Source organism: Pleurodeles waltl, chromosome 1_2 (assembly GCF_031143425.1).
Source record: "Pleurodeles waltl isolate 20211129_DDA chromosome 1_2, aPleWal1.hap1.20221129, whole genome shotgun sequence".
Taxonomy (NCBI): domain Eukaryota; kingdom Metazoa; phylum Chordata; class Amphibia; order Caudata; family Salamandridae; genus Pleurodeles; species Pleurodeles waltl.
Genome location: NC_090437.1, coordinates 646,275,409 through 646,295,581, shown reverse-complemented (window position 1 = coordinate 646,295,581; position 20,173 = coordinate 646,275,409). Strand labels below are relative to the sequence as shown.

General features: G+C 44.5%; 1 protein-coding gene across 1 annotated transcript in view; it reads left to right on the top strand.

Annotated features, from left to right (window-relative positions):
* The window catches only part of MGAT4D (MGAT4 family member D), a 625,903-nt gene that overhangs the window by 433,465 nt on the left and 172,265 nt on the right, over window positions 1-20,173 (top strand). The window contains exon 7 of the mRNA XM_069242567.1: window positions 13,203-13,278. Coding sequence (XP_069098668.1) covers window positions 13,203-13,278 — 76 coding nt within the window. The remainder of the gene's footprint in view (window positions 1-13,202; window positions 13,279-20,173) is intronic.

The window sequence follows — 20,173 nt, the reverse complement described above, 5'->3', positions numbered from 1 at the left end:
GTGCTGGCAGAGAGAAGTCTTTGCTGTCCCTGAGACTTCAAACAACAGGAGGCACGCTCTAGATCAAGCCCTTGGAGAGTTCTTCTCAAGATGGAAGGCACACAAAGTCCAGTCTTCGCCCTCTTACTCTGGCAGAAGCAGCAACTACAGGATAGCTCCCCAAAGCACAGTCACAGGCAGGGCAGCTCTTCTTCTTCAACTCTTCAGCTCTTCTCCAGGCAGAGGTTCCTCTTGTTTCCAGAAGTGTTCTAAAGTCTGTGGTTTTGGGTGCCCTTCTTATACCTAATTTCTCCTTTGAAGTAGGCCTCTTCAAAGTAAAGTCTCTTTTGAATGTGAAATCCTGCCTTGCCCAGGCCAGGCCCCAGACACTCACCAGGGGGTTGAAGACTGCATTGTGTGAGGGCAGGCACAGCCCTTGTATGTGTGGGTGACCACTCCCCCCTCCCTCCTAGCACAGATGGCTCATCAGGAAATGCAGACTACACCCCAACTCCTTTTGTGTCACTGTCTAGTGTGAGTTGCAACTAGCCCAACTGTCAAACTGACCCAGACATGAAATCCACAAACAGGCAGAGTCACAGAAATGGTATAAGCAAGAAAATGCTCACTTTCTAAAAGTGGCATTTTCAAACACACAATCTTAAAATCAACTTCACTAAAAGATGTATTTTTAAATTGTGAGCTCAGAGACCCCAAACTCTACATGTCCATCTGCTCCCAAAGGGAATTTAAACTTTAATCAGATTTAAAGGTAGCCCCCATGTTAACCTATGAGAGGGACAGGCCTTGCAACAGTGAAAAACGAATTTAGCAATATTTCACTGTCAGGAGATATAAAACACATTACTATATGTCCTACCTTAACCATATACTGCACCCTGCCCCTGGGGCTAGGGGTGTCTGACATGTAAGAAAAGGAAAGGTTTAAGCCTGGCAAGTGGGCACACTTGCCAAGTCGAATTTACAGTTAAAACTGCACAACAGACACTGCAGTGGCAGGTCTGAGACATGATTACAGAGCTATTTATGGGGGTGGCACAACCAGTGCTGCAGGCCCACTAGTAGCATTTGATTTACAGGCCCTGGGCACCTCTAGTGCACTGTACTAGGGACTTACTAATACATCAAATATGCCAGTCATGGATAAGCTTTGTCTTTTTTTTTTAAATGGGGTGGATGACTCAGGAGAAAATTACTTTGTTCCTCTAGCATGAATGTCTTCAAAATAAAGTATTATAGGCACACAGAGTTGTCTAAAGGGTTACATTTATAAAGCATATCCATTGTGAACCAGGGACCAGTACCAATTGGGTATCCTTTCCCATACGATTGCTCATAAGGTTTAGGCAAACACTATTTATTCAAAAATCAGACTATTAGTCTATTACAAATTTAATATTTTTAACTGTAAGGTGCTTTGGATTGCTCCGACCTTTAAGTGATTAAAAAATGCTATGTAAGACACTAACACGGTTTCTTTCAAGATTTAGAATAGATGCCTGGCCTTGGAACTGTAATTGTTGGTCCTTGGCTGGGGTTCCCTACAACATTTTGCCTTTCAACCTTCTGTTTAAGTTTTGCTTTTTAAGGGCTTTTTTTGTGGCTCTGTGCCCTTTAACCCTGCTTAGCAGTGCTAACGTGCTTTTGCTCTCTCCCTAAAACATGGTAACATTGGCTGGCACACAATTGACACATTTAATTCACTTTTAAGTCCCTTGTAAAGTGGTACTACATGTACCCAGGGCCTATAAATTATCATTTGATTGATGTAAATGTTGGAAATTGTATCTGTGATTTTCATAAGGAATTACATGTGTTACTTCTATTAATTGATTGCTTGTTATTATTTCAGAGGTGCTAATATACCCCTCCTCTTTTTAGTTCTTGCCTACCTGAGAGTGCCTATGATGTTTTTTGCTATACCTTTTGGCAGCTAATGACCCACCCATTGCTTACCATTGGTTGGCTTCATTGTCAATCTCGTTTGCTTGCTTCCTATTTGTTAACTTGGGTGATGTTGACTTCCTCTTCGTGCATTTGTCCTTGCCTTGGAGCATTGGCACATTACTTATGTCATTGTGCTGCTTAACCCCTTAGCAGCTGGGCCTACCCCGCCAGCAAATTTGTGTCCATTTTTTGCAACATACTGGGGACTGTAAAAGTACTCAGAGTTTGTAGACCCCCCTTGTGGAAACCAAGAAATTAGGCAAAATATAGCACAATGTTGAGTTTTATTTTTTTTAAAAATATGGAAAAAGTGCTCTAGACAAGTGTCAATTTTCCAAGGCCACACAACATAAAGTCCTGTGATGTCATCAAGTTCAAACCCCATGTGAGGTCACGTCCTGCCACATCAAGAGCCAAAGGGTTAAAGAATGCCTCCTGGTATTTAGGTGAATTGACATCTAGCCAGAACATCAGTGGTTCTTTTTGAATTAGATTAAACCCAGAGAAGGTGGACTCAAAAAATCCTTCTTGCTCCACTGAAGCTGATGTAGTATCTAACCAGACACACAGCCCTTGTCTGCAGAGTTTTCTGAAGGAAAGAATAGCGAGAGAGATATTCTGAGGATCATGTGGGGGATTTCTTTGTTTGCTCACTATAAATCCTATTAAGTGCTATGCAATCCTGGGGCTGTGTACTTCCAGGATGCACTGTTCACACCTGCCCTTGCACTCAAGTTGAATGTAAGGCTATGACAGAATTTACCACCAGTAAGATCTCTCATAAACATGTGGTGGAGAGAAAATGGCATCCACATCACGATTTTAAATCAGCTGCCACCAGCAATTAGTTGTCATGCTTTGGTCATTTGGATGTTAGTCATTGATGAAAAAGAGTAACTGTCTGGCCGTCACTCTACGTTCTAAATCACTCTAGATTTGTGTTGGGTACCTGATAGAGACATGTAGTTGCAGAATTTGTACCTTAGAATTTCCCCCAGGTGTCAATCTGGATCTGGAGATTTTTTTTTCTCGAGCAGTACGCCAGTGTGCCGTTAGGTGACATCGATCGGCTCTACATCTGTTGTCAGTGTCGTCCGTTCCAGAAACTACATTATGGGTTTTATATTGGCACCACCCTGGCACACTGACGTCAGTTCATTTCTTTTTGCGCCAGTCAACGCCGATCCAAATAATAAGCTGCCCCTCAGTAATTTTTTCACTGGTCTTTTTCAACTTTTTGTTGAAGATTTTTGAGTGTCTGCACTCCTGGTGCATCTAGTAGGTCTCTCGTAAGATCGGTTTCAGGCCCTGCCGATACTATTATTGGGCAATTTCCGTAACAGATCGGTACCTCGTCTGCCTTTGATGTCTGGAACATGACCATGACACAAAGTTGTGCTCCGAGTGCCGGCCCATGAATCTGAAAGCTTTGAGGGATCAGCCCCCAAGCTCCTGATGGCCCGGCACTAGGCTCCACATAAGTCTTGATTTTGGTCGAGAGGAAGGTCCCGGGATCGGTCGCAGAGCCTCCCCTCATTCCGTCCCACTCTAAGTCCTCAGGACCATCGGGTAGGTTGAGGCACAAGAAGAAGTGAAAGAAGAACAATTGTTTTCTACTTCACCCAGTACATCGGCCAATCACAGGAGGGAACAGGAGCGTCGTCGTTCTAGGCCTCCGTCCGTGGAACTGCGTATTGGCCAAATCTGTGCTTTCCTAAGTTTCAGGGAGCTGGAGCGACCCTTGCCCATATCAGAGAGTTGTATGAGGCCATGCTCCTCATTTTTGGCAGTCCCATTCTGCTAGAGCGCATTTGGGCCCCACAGGATGGGAAGGGACCAGTCTCAGTTTCTGCACCAGCAGTTTTGGCCCCGGCCCTGGGGAGCAACCATGGATCTGTTCCTGGATCCGAACTTGCATTGGGAAAGGTTGAGGTGGTATGACGTCGCTAGTTCTGATGTTGACACTCCCATTGCTGCCTGTGCACCCGGGTGGCGTCAACCCTATCCTCATTGCTGACATGGAGCCGGGTCGATGTCATGCGACCCCAACGTCAACAGGGGCCTTTCCCCTTATGTCAGATCCTGACTCTTTTTCGTATGGGTTGGGGCAAAGTGAGGAAAGGGTTGGGTCCCTGGACTCTATGGAATACCAGCTCCAAGACACTATGGACTGGCGAATTGACCTGGGTAAAGCTGGTGATCTGGATACTTCCTCAGACTCTAGCATGCTTTCTCCCCCTAATGTGGCTATGGAGGAGTGAGCGTCTTACTCTATGGTGGTGCGAAAAGCGTCCGAGGTCCTGGGCCACAAGCTGCCTTCAGTGGCAGTCAGGATTAATCTGCTGACAACCCAGGGCTTCATCCTCTGAAACCCTATTGCCCGTTAATGAGGCCCTTACTGATGTCCTGTTGGGTACCTGGTCCAAACCAAGCACAGGGGCACCTATGAACAGCAATATTGCCCGCCACCATCGCCCTACACCGGGTGGCCCAGGGTTCCCAACGCAACACCTCACCACTGAAAGCTTGGTTATCCAAGCTTCCACTTCCCAGGGCGTGTTCCCTTCCGCAACCCTAAATAGGGAATCCAAGAGGCTGAATATACTGGGTAAGAAGGTGTTTTCTTCCGCCAGCCTGACATTGCTGTCCGTGAGCACTGCATGCCTTTTCTACTATTACTCCCACACGCTGTGGGACATGGTTGCGCAAGTTCTACCACAGGTTCTGGAGGAGGCCTATGCTGTACTTTCCCAAGCAGTTGCTGATGGGAGAGACACACCAAAGTTCACAATCTGATGTGGACTGGACACGACCAACTCACTGGGCAAAGCGGTTCCATCGACAGTGGCCTGCTTGAGGACATCTGGCTTTTCGGGGGATATCCAAGCCAATCATTTGGACATGTGCTTTGATGGCATCCATCTCTTTGGAGAGAAAGCAGACACAGTGCTCAAGCACTTCAAGGGTTCTCATGCTGCAACCTGGTCCTTGGGCCTCGCGGCGGCCCCTCATCCCCCTCAGTCTTTTTGCCCCTTTCATGGCTATGGAAGAGCTGCTCAGCCATGTCCGTTTCCCTCCAACCACTGTTCCGTGGATACTGCCCAAGCTGTGTGTGGCCAAGGACGCGGGATCCACTGTTCTCATGGGTAAGGGAGCCAGCGGTCTGGCCAGTCTACCCCCGTCCCCACCCCCCCAGAGCTGCTTCTTGTCTTACAATTCCCCATAAGGGAACAGTTGGAGGCAGGATCTGCTATCACCTGCTCCACTGGCAGACAAGTGGTTTTTGCAAATAGTCCAAAGGGGCTACTCTCTCCTCTTCAAGTCTACCTCTCCAACCATGCCACAATCCTACAATTGGATGACGGAGGATCACTTGCCACTTCTCCGCGAGAATACGGCTGTCTTGGCCTACCAAGCCATAGAGAGGGTCCCTGTGCCAGAAAGAGGTTGTGGTTGTTATTTCCACTACTTTCTGGCTACCAAAAAGGACAAGGGCCTCTGCCCTATCTTAAACCTCTGGTCTTTCAGTCTCTTCCTCAAAAAGGAGAAGTTCAAAATGCTCACTCTGGCTCACGTTTTATCTGCCCTGAACCCTAGAGACTGGATGTTAGTGTTGGACTTACAGGATGCTCACTTTCACATTCCCGTCCTGCCTACCCACAGACATTACTTTTGGTTTACTGTAAGCCACAAGCACTTTCAGTTCACTGTTCTCCCTTTAACCTTATCAGCGCCCCTCAGGTCTTCACCAAGGGGATGGTGGTGGTCGCAGCTCATCTGTGCAGATCAGGGGTTTCAGTCTTCTCCTATCTTGATGACTGGCTGTTGAAGGCGGGCTCACCCCAGGCTGTTGTCTTCCACCTCCAGACTATGGCAGACCTCCTGCATTCACTGGGGTTCACTATAAAAGTGCAAAGGCACACCTGACTCCCACTCAGATGCTCCCTTTCTTTGGCGCTGTTCTGGACCCAGTGCAGTTGCGGGCTTATCCTTCTGGGTGGCTAGTACAGGATATTCAGGCTATGATACTGATGTTTAAGCCTCTATTCTTGATTTCAGTGAGAATGACTCTCAATCTGCTGGGCCTCATGGTCTCCTGCTGACCACATATGCTAGGTGGCATATGTGGGCTATGCAATGGGACCTGATGTTCCAATGGGTGCAACATCAGGGGAATCTTTCTGACTGGGTCCAGATCTCGGAGGGAACGGCACGAGATCTGCAGTGGTGGTTAACGAATAATGACTGGTCCAGAGGCAGATCCTTCTCTCTTCCCCAACCAGATCTGATAGTAATGGTTGGGATGGGGAGGCCATCTAGGAGAGGATGAGATACAGGCAACTGGTCTCCGGTGGAGTCAAGACTTCACATCAACTTGCTGGATCATCAGGCGATCAGGCTAGCATTGAAAGCATTTTTTCCCTCTCTCATGGGGAAGGAAGTGCAGGTGTTCACAGACAACACCAATGTCATGTGGTACTGCAAAAAACGGGGCAGAGTGAGGACGTGGACCCTTTGTCAAGAGGATCTGCACATCTCAACATGGTTGGAACGACACAGTATCTCCCTGGTGGTTCAGCATCTGGTGGGCTCTCTGAATGTCAAAACGGACAAACTCATCTTTCAATGCTTAGTCGATCTCGAATGACATCTCCTTTCAGAGCTGGCGCTAGGTCTCTTCCAGCAGTGGGGAGAGCCTTGGTTAGATCTGTTCACCTCCACAGAGAACATCAGCAGTATTGCATGTTGGAGTTTCCAAGGCGGCAATTGCTCAGCGATGCTTTTTGATTTGAGTAAAACACCGGGCCTCATGTACACCTTTCCATCTATACCACCTCTGCTCAGAGTTCTCAAGAAGGTCTAGAACGACCTGGCCCAAGTCATCCTTGTGGCTCTGGACTGGGCACGAAGGAACTGGTATTGCGTGCTAATGAACTTGGCCATCGATCCTCCTGTCAAGCTACCCCAGCAGGGGAGGGTTCTCCACCCGTACCTGACTGGTCTCCACCTTCTTGTGTGGAGAGTGAGCAGTGACAGTTGACAGCTTTCAACCATCTGCCCGAAGTCTGTAATGTAATCTTGGCAGCCAGGCGTCCCTCCACTAAAATGGTATACACCTGTTTTTTTAAACAAATTGTGGCATTGTGCAGAGGCCAGTCTGTTGACCCCCTGTTGGAAATGGTCCTTTTTGCAGGGTTATCCCAAAACGTTTTGCCTTCTTCCTTCTATTTTGTTAGGTCTGTTTTTGCTGGTTTATTGTCTCTGCTCACTTTACCACTGCTAATCAGTGCTAAAGTGCAAGTGCTCCCCATATAAATTGTACTGTGGATTAGGTTATCCATAATTGGCATATTTGATTTACTAATAAGTCCCTAGTAACGTGCCCTAGAGGTGCCCAGGGCCTGTAAATCAAATGCTACTAGTGGGCCTGCAGCACTGGTTGTGCCACCCACATTAGTAGCCATGTATACATGACTCAGACCTGCCATTGCAGTGTCTGTGTGTGCAGTTTTAAACTGTCAATTCGACTTGGCAAGTGTACCCACTTGCCAGGCCTCAACCTTCCCTTTTACTACATGTAAGGCACCCCTAAGTAGGCCCTGGGTAGCCCCAGGGGCAGGGTGCAGTGTATGTTTAAGGTAGGACATATACTAGTGTGTTTTAAATGTCCTAACAGTGAATTACTGCCAAATTTGGTTTTCACTGTGCAAGGCCTACCTCTCTCATAGGTTAACATGGGGGCTGCCTTTAAATATCCTTAAAGCGGAGATTCTCTTTGAGAGCAGATAAAAATGTGGAGTTTAGGGCCTCTGAGCTCACAATTTAAAAATGCATCTTTTAGTGAAGTTGGTTTTAAAATTGTTAGTTTGAAAATGCCACTTTTAGAAAGTAGGCATTTTCTTACTTAATCCATTCTGTGACTCTGCCTGTTTGTGGATTCCCCATCTTGGTCAGTTTGACAGTTGGGCTGTTCACACCTCTCCTCTAGACAGTGACACAAAGGGGTCTGGGGTGTAACCTGCATATCTTGATTAGCCATCTGTGCTGGAGGGGAGGAGTGGTCACTCACACCTGAAAGGACTGTACCTGCCCTCACACAATGCTGTCTCTGACTCCCTGGTGAGTGTCTGGGGCCTGGCCTGGACAAGGAAGGATTTTGCAAACACTTGAGACTTTGCTTTGAAGTTTGCCAACTTCAAAGGCAGAACTGGGTAAAAGAAGAAGACCCAAAACCCCAGACTTTTAGAATCTTTCTGGAATCAAGAGGAACCTCTGCCTAGGCGAAGAGCTGAAGGAGGAGTACTTTCCCTTTGCTGTGTTGCTTTGCTGGACTGGCCTGCAGTTGCTGCTTCTGCCTGAAAAGAGTGCAAAGGGTGAACTTTGCTGTGTGTCCTGCTTGAGAAAATTCTTTAAGGGCTTGTAGTAGAGCTTGCCTCCTGTTGGAAGTCTCAGGGACACCAAAGACTTTGGTTTCCTTGACCTGCAGCACTGGGAACTGTGTGTTTTGCGCTGTTCAAGAGGAGAAACCACTGAGACGCCGCCAACGACGCCGCTGGCCTGCACCGTGACCTACCAACGCCACACGGAGTAGCATTGCCCTGTTTAGCACCGCGACCCTGGTCTCACCAATGCCATCATCGGACGACTTCACTGAGCCGCTGTTTGCACTGCGACCTGTGGGCCGCGCACTTCGGCATTGCCTGCTCACACCACAGCCTGGGCATCCCCGACGACATCACTCCTGCTGACACCAGTGCCGCTGCCTGCACTGTGGCCTGTGGACACCGCTCGTGAGGTACACGAAGCACCGTCCCATCCCGCACCGCAGCCCTGGTCCACCGACACCAGCACCATTGACTCCTGTGTTGTCCCCCGGCATCCTGCCTGCACTGTGGCCTGTGGACACCGCTTGTGAGGGTCACGAAGCACTGTCCCATCCTGCACCACTGGCTTATGCCTACCGACGACAGCGCTTCAGCAACGACAACGCCGCTGCCTGCACCGTGACCTGTGGACACCGCACGTCGCACCGCCCCACTTCACCCCCACTTCACATCACAGCTGTGGTCTCACCGACGCCGCTGGACGCCTTCACCAAGTCGCTGCCTGCACTGTGACCTGTGGGCACCGTACGTCCCACTTCGCACCGCAGCCCCAACACCATCCACGCCGGCGCACCTGACTTCATCAGCCTGGAGTTCGATCTTTAACACGTTTGACCTCAAGGGCCCAACGACTCCTGCACCGACTCCGGACCCGACACTGCGACGTCAGTGACGCCGCCCTCAGGAGCTCACCGCGAGGATCACGACGCCCTGGAAATACAAGGTACTGTTTGCGGGTCTTTCCAACACCGTTGCTGGCCCGCAATGCCACAGCCGGCCTGAACTGTTGGTTTTGTTGATCTCGATGCCGTGATAGCCCCAGGTGGAGCTATCGACTTCAAGAAACTGTAGTTTTGAGTAAATCTTGCATCATTTATATTTTTCTTACTGTATGTTGGATTCTTATCATATTTGGTCTTGTTTTATATAGATAAATATTGGCTATTTTTCTAAAACTGGTGTGGTGTCCTTTTTGTAGTGTTTTCACTTATTACTGTGTGTTATGTGCAAATGCTTTACACATTGCTCCTGAGATAAGCCTGATTGCTAGTGCCAAGCTACCAAGGGGGTGAGCAGGTGCTATCTGAGCGGTATCTCCCTTATCCTGATTAGAGTGAGGGTCCCTACTTGGACTGGGTGCAAACCGACTGCCTTCTAGAGACCCCATTTCTAACACCCCCTTTCTGCCCCTCTCTCAGAAGTCCTTTTGTTTATACTTTCAATGGCCCAGGAGGGCTCTGCAATGGGCACTTTCAAAGGTTATTTAGCTGTATCTCTACTTTCTTATGATTGCCTGGTCAACCCTCTTTGTTTAAATCTCCTATTGTTGATAGGTCTCTTAAAGGCCTTACTCATATGTTTCCTCTGTCTCCTTTCATTATGCCCCAAGGGGACTTGAATTTGGTTTTGACATTTCTAATGTGTGCTCCTTTCGAGCCTCTCCACAATTGTCTTCTCTGCTTTCTCTCTTTGAAAGCAGCCTTCATTGTGATTACTACATCTGCCTGCAGGGTGATTGACCTATAAGCGTTGTCAAATAAGCTGCCCTACCTTTCCATCTAGCCTGACAAAGTGGTGCTTCGCACTATGGCCTCTTTTCTACCAAAAGTAGTTACGCTCTTCCACGTTTGCCAATCTATCACCTTGCCTACTTTTTATGCACCTCCACATCCTTCTAAAGAAGAGGAGAGACTCCACCGCCTGGACCCAAAAAGAGTGTGGGTGTTCTATCTTGATCGTACCAAAGAGTTCCTGGTGGATGATCAACTACTTGTTGGTTATGTGAGTGCATAGAAAGGTCGGACAGTTCAGAAGAGAACCATCTCCAGATGGGTCATACTCTGCATTAAAATGTGCATTAAAATGTGCTTCTACTGCCTAAGAAGCAACCCTCTGAGGGTTTACATGCTTATTTTACCAGATCTAAAGCTGCAACCACTGCATTAGCATGAGGAGTTCCAGTCCTTGACATCTATCTGGCAGCAACGTGGGCATCTCTGCACAGGTTTACCAAACACTACCACCTGGACAGGCAGGTCTGTTTTAGATGGGCACTTTGCCTGTAAGGTCCTGCAGGACTTTCTAGTGTGATCTTAGGTCACAGACCCACTTCTGGGTATCTATTCTAATGTAAGTAATCTGCAACTAGATGTCTCTGTCAGACAGCCAAGTTACTTACCTTTGGTAACGCCTTATCTGGTAGAGACAATATCTAGTTGCAAATTCCTTACTGACCCAGCCATCATCCCCGCTCTGCGAACTGAATTCTAGGGAAACAGTCCCCCCTTTCAGGGCCCTAGTTTTGGCGCACCAGTGGTCAGTGTTCTTCATGGCTCCGCGCTTCTGGCGTGGAAAGTCGTGAAAAGAAACTGAGGTCAGCGGGCCAGGCTGGCACCCATATAGGACCCTACACATTTATTTCTGATGCGGATGATCCAACTGTGGATGCAGAGCCGATCGACACCACCAAATGGCTCGCAGGGGTACTTCTTGAGAAAAATCTCCAGATCCAGACTGACACCTGTGGAAAATTCTAAGGTAAAGGATCTGCAACTAGATATTGTCTCTTATAAATAAGGCATTACAGAAGGGAAGTAATTTGTCCATCACTATACAAATCATGTAAAGCACCTGCAACAGACTAGCAACCTGAATCTTGTTCCCAGGAGGATATACCATGACAGCTAAGTGATGAAATGAGGAGCAGAATGATTGAGCCAGAGATGTTCAACTCCACAACATTTATGCACATACAAACACCCCTACAAACACTGAGGCACACATACCAGAAACATCACTACTCCATTCACACAAACAGTTATGCATGTCTGCATGTACACAGACCTGGACATATAGGTGTACACACACAGGGAATGCACCTATCACTGCATATGCTGTTCTACAAATCACACAAGCAATTAAACATCTCACAAGCAAGTCTGTACAGAAGGCCGGGGTAACGCATGTGCAAACTGAGGTAAGGACAAATAGATGGATAAAGATGTCATATAAATTTAATCTTTAGCTCCTGCTGAAAAAAACAATTTGCGGTTGGTAAAAGAGTGAACTTTTAATTCACATTCAATCTGTGGATTTTTTTCAGTGTCCATTAGTGTCTAATGATGTGTAAAGAAACAAAATTCCCTTTGTGAAATGCCTGGCTACACGTAAACGTGACAAAGTAAATAGACATTTTCAATTATTTCCCTATGCTGGGTTACTGAACGTTTTGTTTATAATTCACAATGACAATGGGTGTCATGCAGTAATTTGTTGTAATGGTAAACGAGGTATTACTGTTACTGGTTAGGCACTATCGTGCACCTATAATGAAAAGGTACACCGTTTGTTATTACTCAAGTGAATTTTTGTGAATACGTTTTCATGTAGATTGGCATTCTTTCTAAAACCGCAGTAGTTGTACACATGATATTGTTGATGTGGTGAGAAGCAAAATGCAATTGTTGAAGCACACCACTAGCATTTCTCTCTAGCTCAGGCCCTAATCTTTTATTTAACTAAATGGATGGAATGTATGTACTAAAGGGATATGAATGTTGTGAGCAATATTCATGATGCCATGCTTAATAATCAGTGCAAGCTCGCGGTGATTTCTTTTGAACCCAGATAAACGAGCAGAAGAGGGGTAGCAAACACACCATGTATGTTTGTGTAGTAACTTTTTAAATTGTTGTTTAACTCCCATGGCAGGCATAATAGTAAGCATTTATGATGCTTTCCGTACCTTTTGGTAGATTAAAAGCTCTTAGCTTGTCACATTCCGATTCAGTGTGTTGATTGATAAACGTGCTGATGAAATGAACATAAACTTTGCTGTCACCGTTTTTGTCTGTCATCGTGATGCACTTTGTGCATTATTTAGAACTCAAGTAACAGAGATACAAGACTGCCATATGTCTGACTTAGTATGCAATCTCGAAACATTTGTAACTGCAAAATGATCAATTCAGTTCTGATTTCAATCATGATATTTGAACCTAATAACGTGTTGATCAAGTGTAAAGTTACTTTGCATATCAGTTCTGGGAAGCACTGCATCATAGAAGCTATATTTCCATACTTAAGCTCTATTTTACAAATTCTTTCCTCTTGTAAATTAAATTCATATGTGACAGAAGCAGCAGTTCCTATGAGCCTTGTTTTTTTTTTTAAACAAAAGATCACCCATTTCCCAATCGATTTCTCATAGTTCCAAAATTCCGATTTTAAAGGGTGTGGAAAAAAAGTATATACATTAAATGTGTTTTTATGTTTGCACATAAGTTTCGAAATTCACAGGTAAGGAACCTGTGGCTTGGAACTTTCTCGAACTGTATTACAGCTGTAAATGGTCGGAATGCCACTGAATACTTCTGGGCATCTAGAGAGTAAGAATCCGTTTTTTAATGTTGCCTATAATTGTTATAGGCCATTTGATATATCACTTTATCGTGATATTTTGTTTTGGTGCAAGTCAAAGTAGGTGTGCACATTAACACCTCAGTGGCATATATTTGTATAGGTAGATTGGGAACCAAAATTTACATTTGATTGAACAGCTTTATGAGTGAAGGAAAGAGGAAATGAATGTAATGTTTCAATGTCTAATATTTTCCAGTTCTCACTCAAATTCTTCTTGTTTTAATTCAGGTGGAGAACGAAACAGAATCTCGACTATAGCCTCTTGATGCTTTATGCCCAGCCCAAGGGTGTTTTCTATGTCCAGGCAAGTTCTTGGAAGTCCTATGAAAACAACAGTATTTGTGTGCCAGTATCAGAAATACTAAATGAAAATGTTTCAAACTAGGGATCCAGAACCAAATCTCCATGGTGCATATTAGGATGGTGGAATTTTTCAGATCTCATGGCGCTATATGTGCATGATATTTGTAGGTGCTCTTATTGTGACAGTCTCGGCACCATTACAGTGTTAAACAGTTTAAATGTTCCCACTTTTTCCAAGCTCAGTCCAGCAGCACCCACTGTCATGTAACCTTCTGCTGTTTCTCAATTTCTTCTTTCACGCAGCGAAAATGTCTATCAATTTATGTTGCTCTTCCTGTATCTCATTGAATATGTACTGACAATCACAGTCTTTACTGAACACCCTGCACTCCTTTGAGTGCGCCTTGCATATTTGCAGGTCAGTTTTTGAATATTCTAAGGTCTGTTAAGCTTGAGTATATGCCTGCCAGATGTTGGAAGAGTCTCTAACGGTAGTACTTTAATCTTGAATTGTAGAACTGTAGTGAAGAGAATCTAGGGCTCCACTTCTTTTTGTGATCCTTTACATAAAGCTGTATATTAAGATACTGCTTACATACCTATGTAAAGCTTATATGGAGATTGCTGAGTGTTTCCTAGATTTGGTAATGTATAGCATTGACCAATTCACTGGGACAATCAGTTCCTTGGAGTGCATTGACAATCTCATCTATGTCCTAATTATTGACTGTGCCTGACAGTGACTGACCCTTTAAGATCATCATCGAGAGGGGTGGTGTGTCTGATATAAATTGGGCTGGCTCCAGGAAACTGACAGCGAATCGGGAAATAAGTGTTACAACTCCACTTAGCAATTCTAGGCCCATGTCTCTGAAGACAGATAGAGCATCATATATTGAAGGATTTTACGTTTCTGTATCTATTGCAGACATGTGTTGATGCATGATGTCTATTGTCCTCATGAGTTTACTTTCATTTTTTTTTCTATGCAGAAAACAGACTTGCCCGGACTGTGGTACATAACAGCATCTCTGGTAGCCCACTAAGGCAACTGTAGCTCTTATAGTTTAGAACGATCACAATACCATCCCTTCAGAAATTATCAAGACTGTGCTTCTGCTACTGACTGCAATCTGTAGCTAAGACCCCCGCAAAACAGAGTTCACCCTCGTAGTACAGAAGGAGAGTGTTTATTCCCTTTTAAAGAGGAGGCAAATGTAAACTTTGCACAGATTATTGAAGCTCCTGTTGCTGTAAGAAATATTAATGCCTCGTCACCAAATCAAATCTAATGCAATACATTCTCCGTGATTGACTTATGTTCTGGGCAGTGAAATGCTGTGTTTTAATAGAAAGGTACGAGCTTGATGCAAAGGAGTGAAGTAGTGGTACATTAACCGTGTCAGTGTAGTTATCCATCCTAAGATAAAGGATGTGACATGGCACAAGGAGTGAGGTAGATGCAGATGTCCGATAAAGATGTGGACTAGCGCGCTCCCGATCTGTACCTCATAAATGTGTCATATTACCAGACACAGTGACTTTAAATCCCAGATCGGACAGTCTGCTGGTTTATAAGCATTTGTTTGACCTTTAAAGGAACAGGATCAGCAAACGAGGTCAGAACAGCCAAAGGACTTGATTTTCTCTTAGACAGTTAATGCAGTGTTGACAGTTATGGGTAGGGTCAGGGAAAAGGTTTGACTTCCTTGTTAGTGCTTAACAAATGTTTGAGTTTGTTCTAATCGTTTCAACATACAGTGCGTTCCGGGGCAAATACTGTGCTCACTGAGCCTCAGTAGACACTTAATTAATATGGTCGTTTTTTGTATAGTTCTTAATACCTACATTTTGCCATTTTGTGAGTACACGAATAACAAAATGAATATTAACCAGTGTAATGGTTACTTGACACTGGAAGGTTGGCCCTGTTTGCGTTTCCAGAATTTGAACTTGTTGCAAAATGTGGCCATTCCGTTGAATACACAAGAGAGGAAGATCGAATTTATCAATTTGATGATGGCTTAATAAAGTGGTATAACATTTTAGGGTGGATTAAACACGTTTTAATCTTGTAGCTCCATTCACGGGAATAGTTAATATTGTTAAACCTACTCCCAAGCATTAACTGCTCCATACTTCCGATGTCCAGTGAGAGGAGGGTGGCAACAAATGTCATTAGATCAGCGGATCTTTTAATGGTTTTACTAAATACTTTAACCAAGAGTAACAATACAAACTCGACTCAAAATGTGTAATGTTTTGATATCAAACAGCTTGCTTGGCTTCTTTCAGTCTTCCTCACCCCACCTGAGAAACTTACTGTCAGCTACACAGTGTAACTTAAAGCAAAATTAGAATATCGGGCCTTTCAATGGATTTTACAGTGCTCGTTTTAGGGTGACAGTGCCACGCCAAGCTTGGAAGCTTTAAGGCCCTGCATTTTCAAAAGTCCTATGGGGTTAAAGTCACCTGCTGCAGAGTTCCTTGTGTGTTAAGCAATTTTCGGGGGATAATAAAAATGTCAAGATAAGTCTGGTGTTTATTGTATTTGTGGGAGAGCTTTTGGTACTGTCTAGTCACAATTTTGACTCATAAAGTAGACCAGTGGGTTAATGTTCCTCCTACAAAGTACAACTAGTATCATGCAGAACACAGAATTGTATTTTACATAGATTGCTCAATGGGTTACCGCTTTTGGCACAGAGATTCTTTTGTTACTTTCAGTTCATATGCTATAATTCTAATATAACACAGAGAGCTATGAACCAGAATCAAACAGTAGTATGCAAAGTGCAAGGCATGGAATTGGAAGTCTTATTCCCAATCTTTCATTATCCTAAGGTTGATAAAAACAATTACTTTGGATAGTAATACATTCTTATTGGTAAGGAAAATCCTAAAAAACACATTACGTTTCAAATCCTGAGTTTGTGTTTCTCCAGACCAAACACTCACAACATATAATGCCTACCCGTATGGATTCTGCGTGACTTCTATACATTTTTGTCCTCATTATCTATGTAACATTTCTAGTACATTGATTTACACACTTAAGTGTCATTGTCTCTGAATACTATATACATATCTATGTAATGTGTAAAGCTATAAAAGAAGTTAAATACATGCAAGAGGGGCTACTGAGAGATGAGGAGCACTGTTGGAATATGGTAGTGAGGGAGTCTGTGGAGAAGGATGTCATGGGGGGTGGCACCAGCAAAGATGGTCGCACCAGTCACCACCAGCTCTATAGCCTGCCTTTTTTGTTTGAATTAGTTATGCCACACATAACAAGACATAAGTTAAATCATGTCTTTCTACCACAGTCCAACACCCCACTCACTGAGACGAATTGGGCATATATATAAATGTTTTGCTCTATTGCACATATTACAAAAATTACTGCCACGATTTAGTGGTTTAGCAAGGGTGGCACGGACCCTAATCCTCCAACTCCATTTGGATAGTAAAATGCAAACATAGCAGATGTGCAGTGAGTCTGTCAGACCCAAGGGCTCTGTTCCTACTACACATGCTGTACTTTTGATAACTACACCGCTGCTACAACCTATCGAAGAGTTCATGTCTGTCCTGAGCAGCATAGGAGACTCAGAGACAATTATTTTCCACATCCTTACCAACCAGTTCCTCCTTAAGCCTGGCATCTGTTCCTTCCTCTAACAATTCTTGTTTGGCTGCCCAAATATTCCTTTTAATGAACTTATCTGCAGACAGTCAGTGCGCAGTTCATCAAGAGGAGAGGTAATGGGCTGTTTCCAGTTCCATGTGCAGGGCTGTTTTGTTGCTGCTGTGAGAGATCTAAATCAGTTGTGGTTGCACTCAGTCTGACTGATAGCATAATAAATTCATATTTAGATCCCTGAACCCTTTGTCATATCGAGCATACTTGCAGCGCAACGAAAGCTTGTTCTATATTGCCAGTGCTCTCATTGCATGTCATGCCTCCAAGGGTTTCTCGTAAGGATGGAGGTGATTGCTTTGCCTATTTGTGCACCACTGGGGCACTTTGGTGTTGCAGAAGGGGCCACAGATTCCTGTGTGGCCTCTTTTGTTATACCAGTAGCATTGGCACACATGTAGTGAATGAGGGAATCATCTTGGCTCTGCACCCCAGCTGTATTAGACATGCGGGCACAGAGGCAAACATGCCCTTAGGAGACGCACTTAAAGTGTGCCACAAAAATATGTTTTACTGTTTGTGCACCCCTGAGGGCAGTCCTCTCAAGGTGTGAAAGGAAGTCCCATGGACCCCCCCAGACATCTCCTTGCAGGCAGGTGCAGTCACTCACTGCAGCGGCCTGCAAGGGAATCTATGGTCTTTGTTGAAAGTGCGGTCAGGTTACTGCCTTCTCTGTGAAACCCGGAGCAGCTTTTAAAGAGTTTCTGTGTCTTTCACTTGAATGTGCTGCCCCCAGGACAGCGCACGTTCATCGCTGCCCTGAGGTCCGCGCATTCATCACAGTAGCGCACGTTTTCTCTGTTTGCAGCTGGTGCACCTGGTTAAGAGATGCCACTTGGTGCAAACAGGGAAAATGCACCCTTTAATATAGCCCCTGATGTCACATCTGTACTCTTCACAAAGACATTAGACTTATATGGGGAAAAAGCTCAAAAACATTATTCATTGATTAGATATTCTAGAAATTATAACCGTGGGCTTTGATTTGTACTTAGCAGGTGAAACTTTCAAATGAAGTCGTGTCTCTTGCTAACAGCATTGGTTCAGTCCTGGCACCTATACATACTTTGCACATGCACTTGGTATATAGGGCAGATAGAAGTTCCTTTTAGGAATTCGGTTGTCTGAAAGAGACTGCTGACTAGGATTTGTGGCAATATATAGGCACCGGCACCTGCTTAGAAGCTTCAACCTCCAGCAGGGACTTTTTACAAGTGCGAGGTGGCCAGGATGACAGATTTTCAGGAGCCCTTCAATACATTTATACATTTTCCGGGGAGGAGAGTTTGCTGGAGTGGGGTTTGAACAGTTTTGAAGAGATGGAGAATCGGCATGTTTAGGTTTTCCTTACCAGCAAAACGTCTGTTCTCCCTTTACCCTTAAAATGTGTTTTGAGGCGAAATGTAGGATGAGCACGACTTCACTGACACATTCGAATAAAGATTAGCAGAATTATATCGTGTTTACCCTTGAAATCAATGGCTCCAGATAGAATTGGCAACACTCAGTTGTGCCAATCATTTTTGTGGGGAACTTAAACCATTCAAAGACAAAAACCCTAGCAAACAACCAAACAATTCATTCAAACAATGAGAACACCTCTCCCCTTTCTATGACTCACTCACGCGAAACATTTCCTCATCAATAAGGAATTGAGAAGTTATTTGGCGCGAGTGTTTGTTTCCAGCAGTCGCTGTGTGAAACTCACTCCCAGGAGGCTCTTGCCAAGGGAACTGCTGACGTTGCTAGGAGGTGGCCGTGAAAGCCTTCAGGCAAGCAACCTAATCCCACTGTAAGAGAAAATGGCTGTAATTATTCGCAGCGTCCATTTAGGCCCTTTTTGCCTCTGATAATTATGTCTTTCTAAAGCTAGAGGCATCGATGGCAGCGTTTGATTGGTAGCCTTCCTGGACAGACACGGGATCAGACTTGAAAATATTAGCTGTGACTCTAGCTTTTTACATCCGTATTCGGAAAAGATGTCGGGGATGCACCTGTTTGTTTGAAGTCTTGTCCTTTACTTGAAGCAAGAACCTAGCCTGTTATCGAACTAATTTGTCCTCGGCCCTGTAATTAGCTCCGATGTAAATCCCAACAAGATACAGACAGAGGGCAAAGACAAGCCCAGCCTTTCCTACCTCCGTGAAACCGTCAATTTAAGTTTTGTGCTTTTATTTTTACTATGTTCATGTAAATAAAGAAGCTGCCGCATTATAAACGAGGGGCCGTGTCAAAAATGCTGTGTCGGAGCCCAGCGCTTGTTTGATGTCCCTTCCATGCAGAACGTTAATTAACTTAACCCGATATTTCTCAGAGTTAGTGCTCTATTTTCAGACAGCACAGCTCAGACACAAAAAGAGGCAAACCTTGCTAACTGATTCCTGGTGTTAATATGGGCAAATAAAGCACTAACTCAAGGGACTGGTTTTCCTTAAACATGCGTTTGGCTCTGCACCGTGCCAGTCAAGCCCATCATGATACGACCCCTGGTTCGCCTTATAGAAATATTGTGCTTTTGTTCTTCTGAGCTTCATAATTGCATTATAATCTCCGTGCGTTGTTCGGTGGCCGACTGCTGACCTATGCTTTGTAATCACAGGCTGCCCGGGATGATCTGGTTAAATGTTCATTGCAAATAGTCTACAAGCATAAAAGTATTATGTCAATTTTCAGCCCCTTGTGTACACATAAGGCACCTCTTGACATATTCCGTTTGCGTTCTTGTTCTGCAAACTGTTTACTTTGATTCCATCCCTTACATTATGGCATTATGTGTTCACAGCAAAGTGGCACTGTTCTTTTTTACTATTTAAAAATGAATGTTTAGTTTAATTATATGGACTCTGCAAGTCTCTTGTTCAGCGGTTCTTCAACGGGGGTGGGGTGGATTACAACACTTATTCGGGGGGTCGCGACTAATTAGACAATTTATTAATGTTAATAGACTTATAAAGATTATACACATAACAAGGAAACATAGAAACTAAAAAAAAATAACATACACACCCTAAATGTGAAGGAATGTGATATTGAAGGTTAAAAATTAAGTTTGGATCCCTACATTATTTAATGGGAGCAGCGCATGTACAGCTAACAGTATCTAGTATGGATGATGGGTGACCTCATTTAAAGCACCAGGACGTGCTGACAAAAAGAAAGCTAGAATCTAAATTATCACTTAGTTCTTTTAGAAATA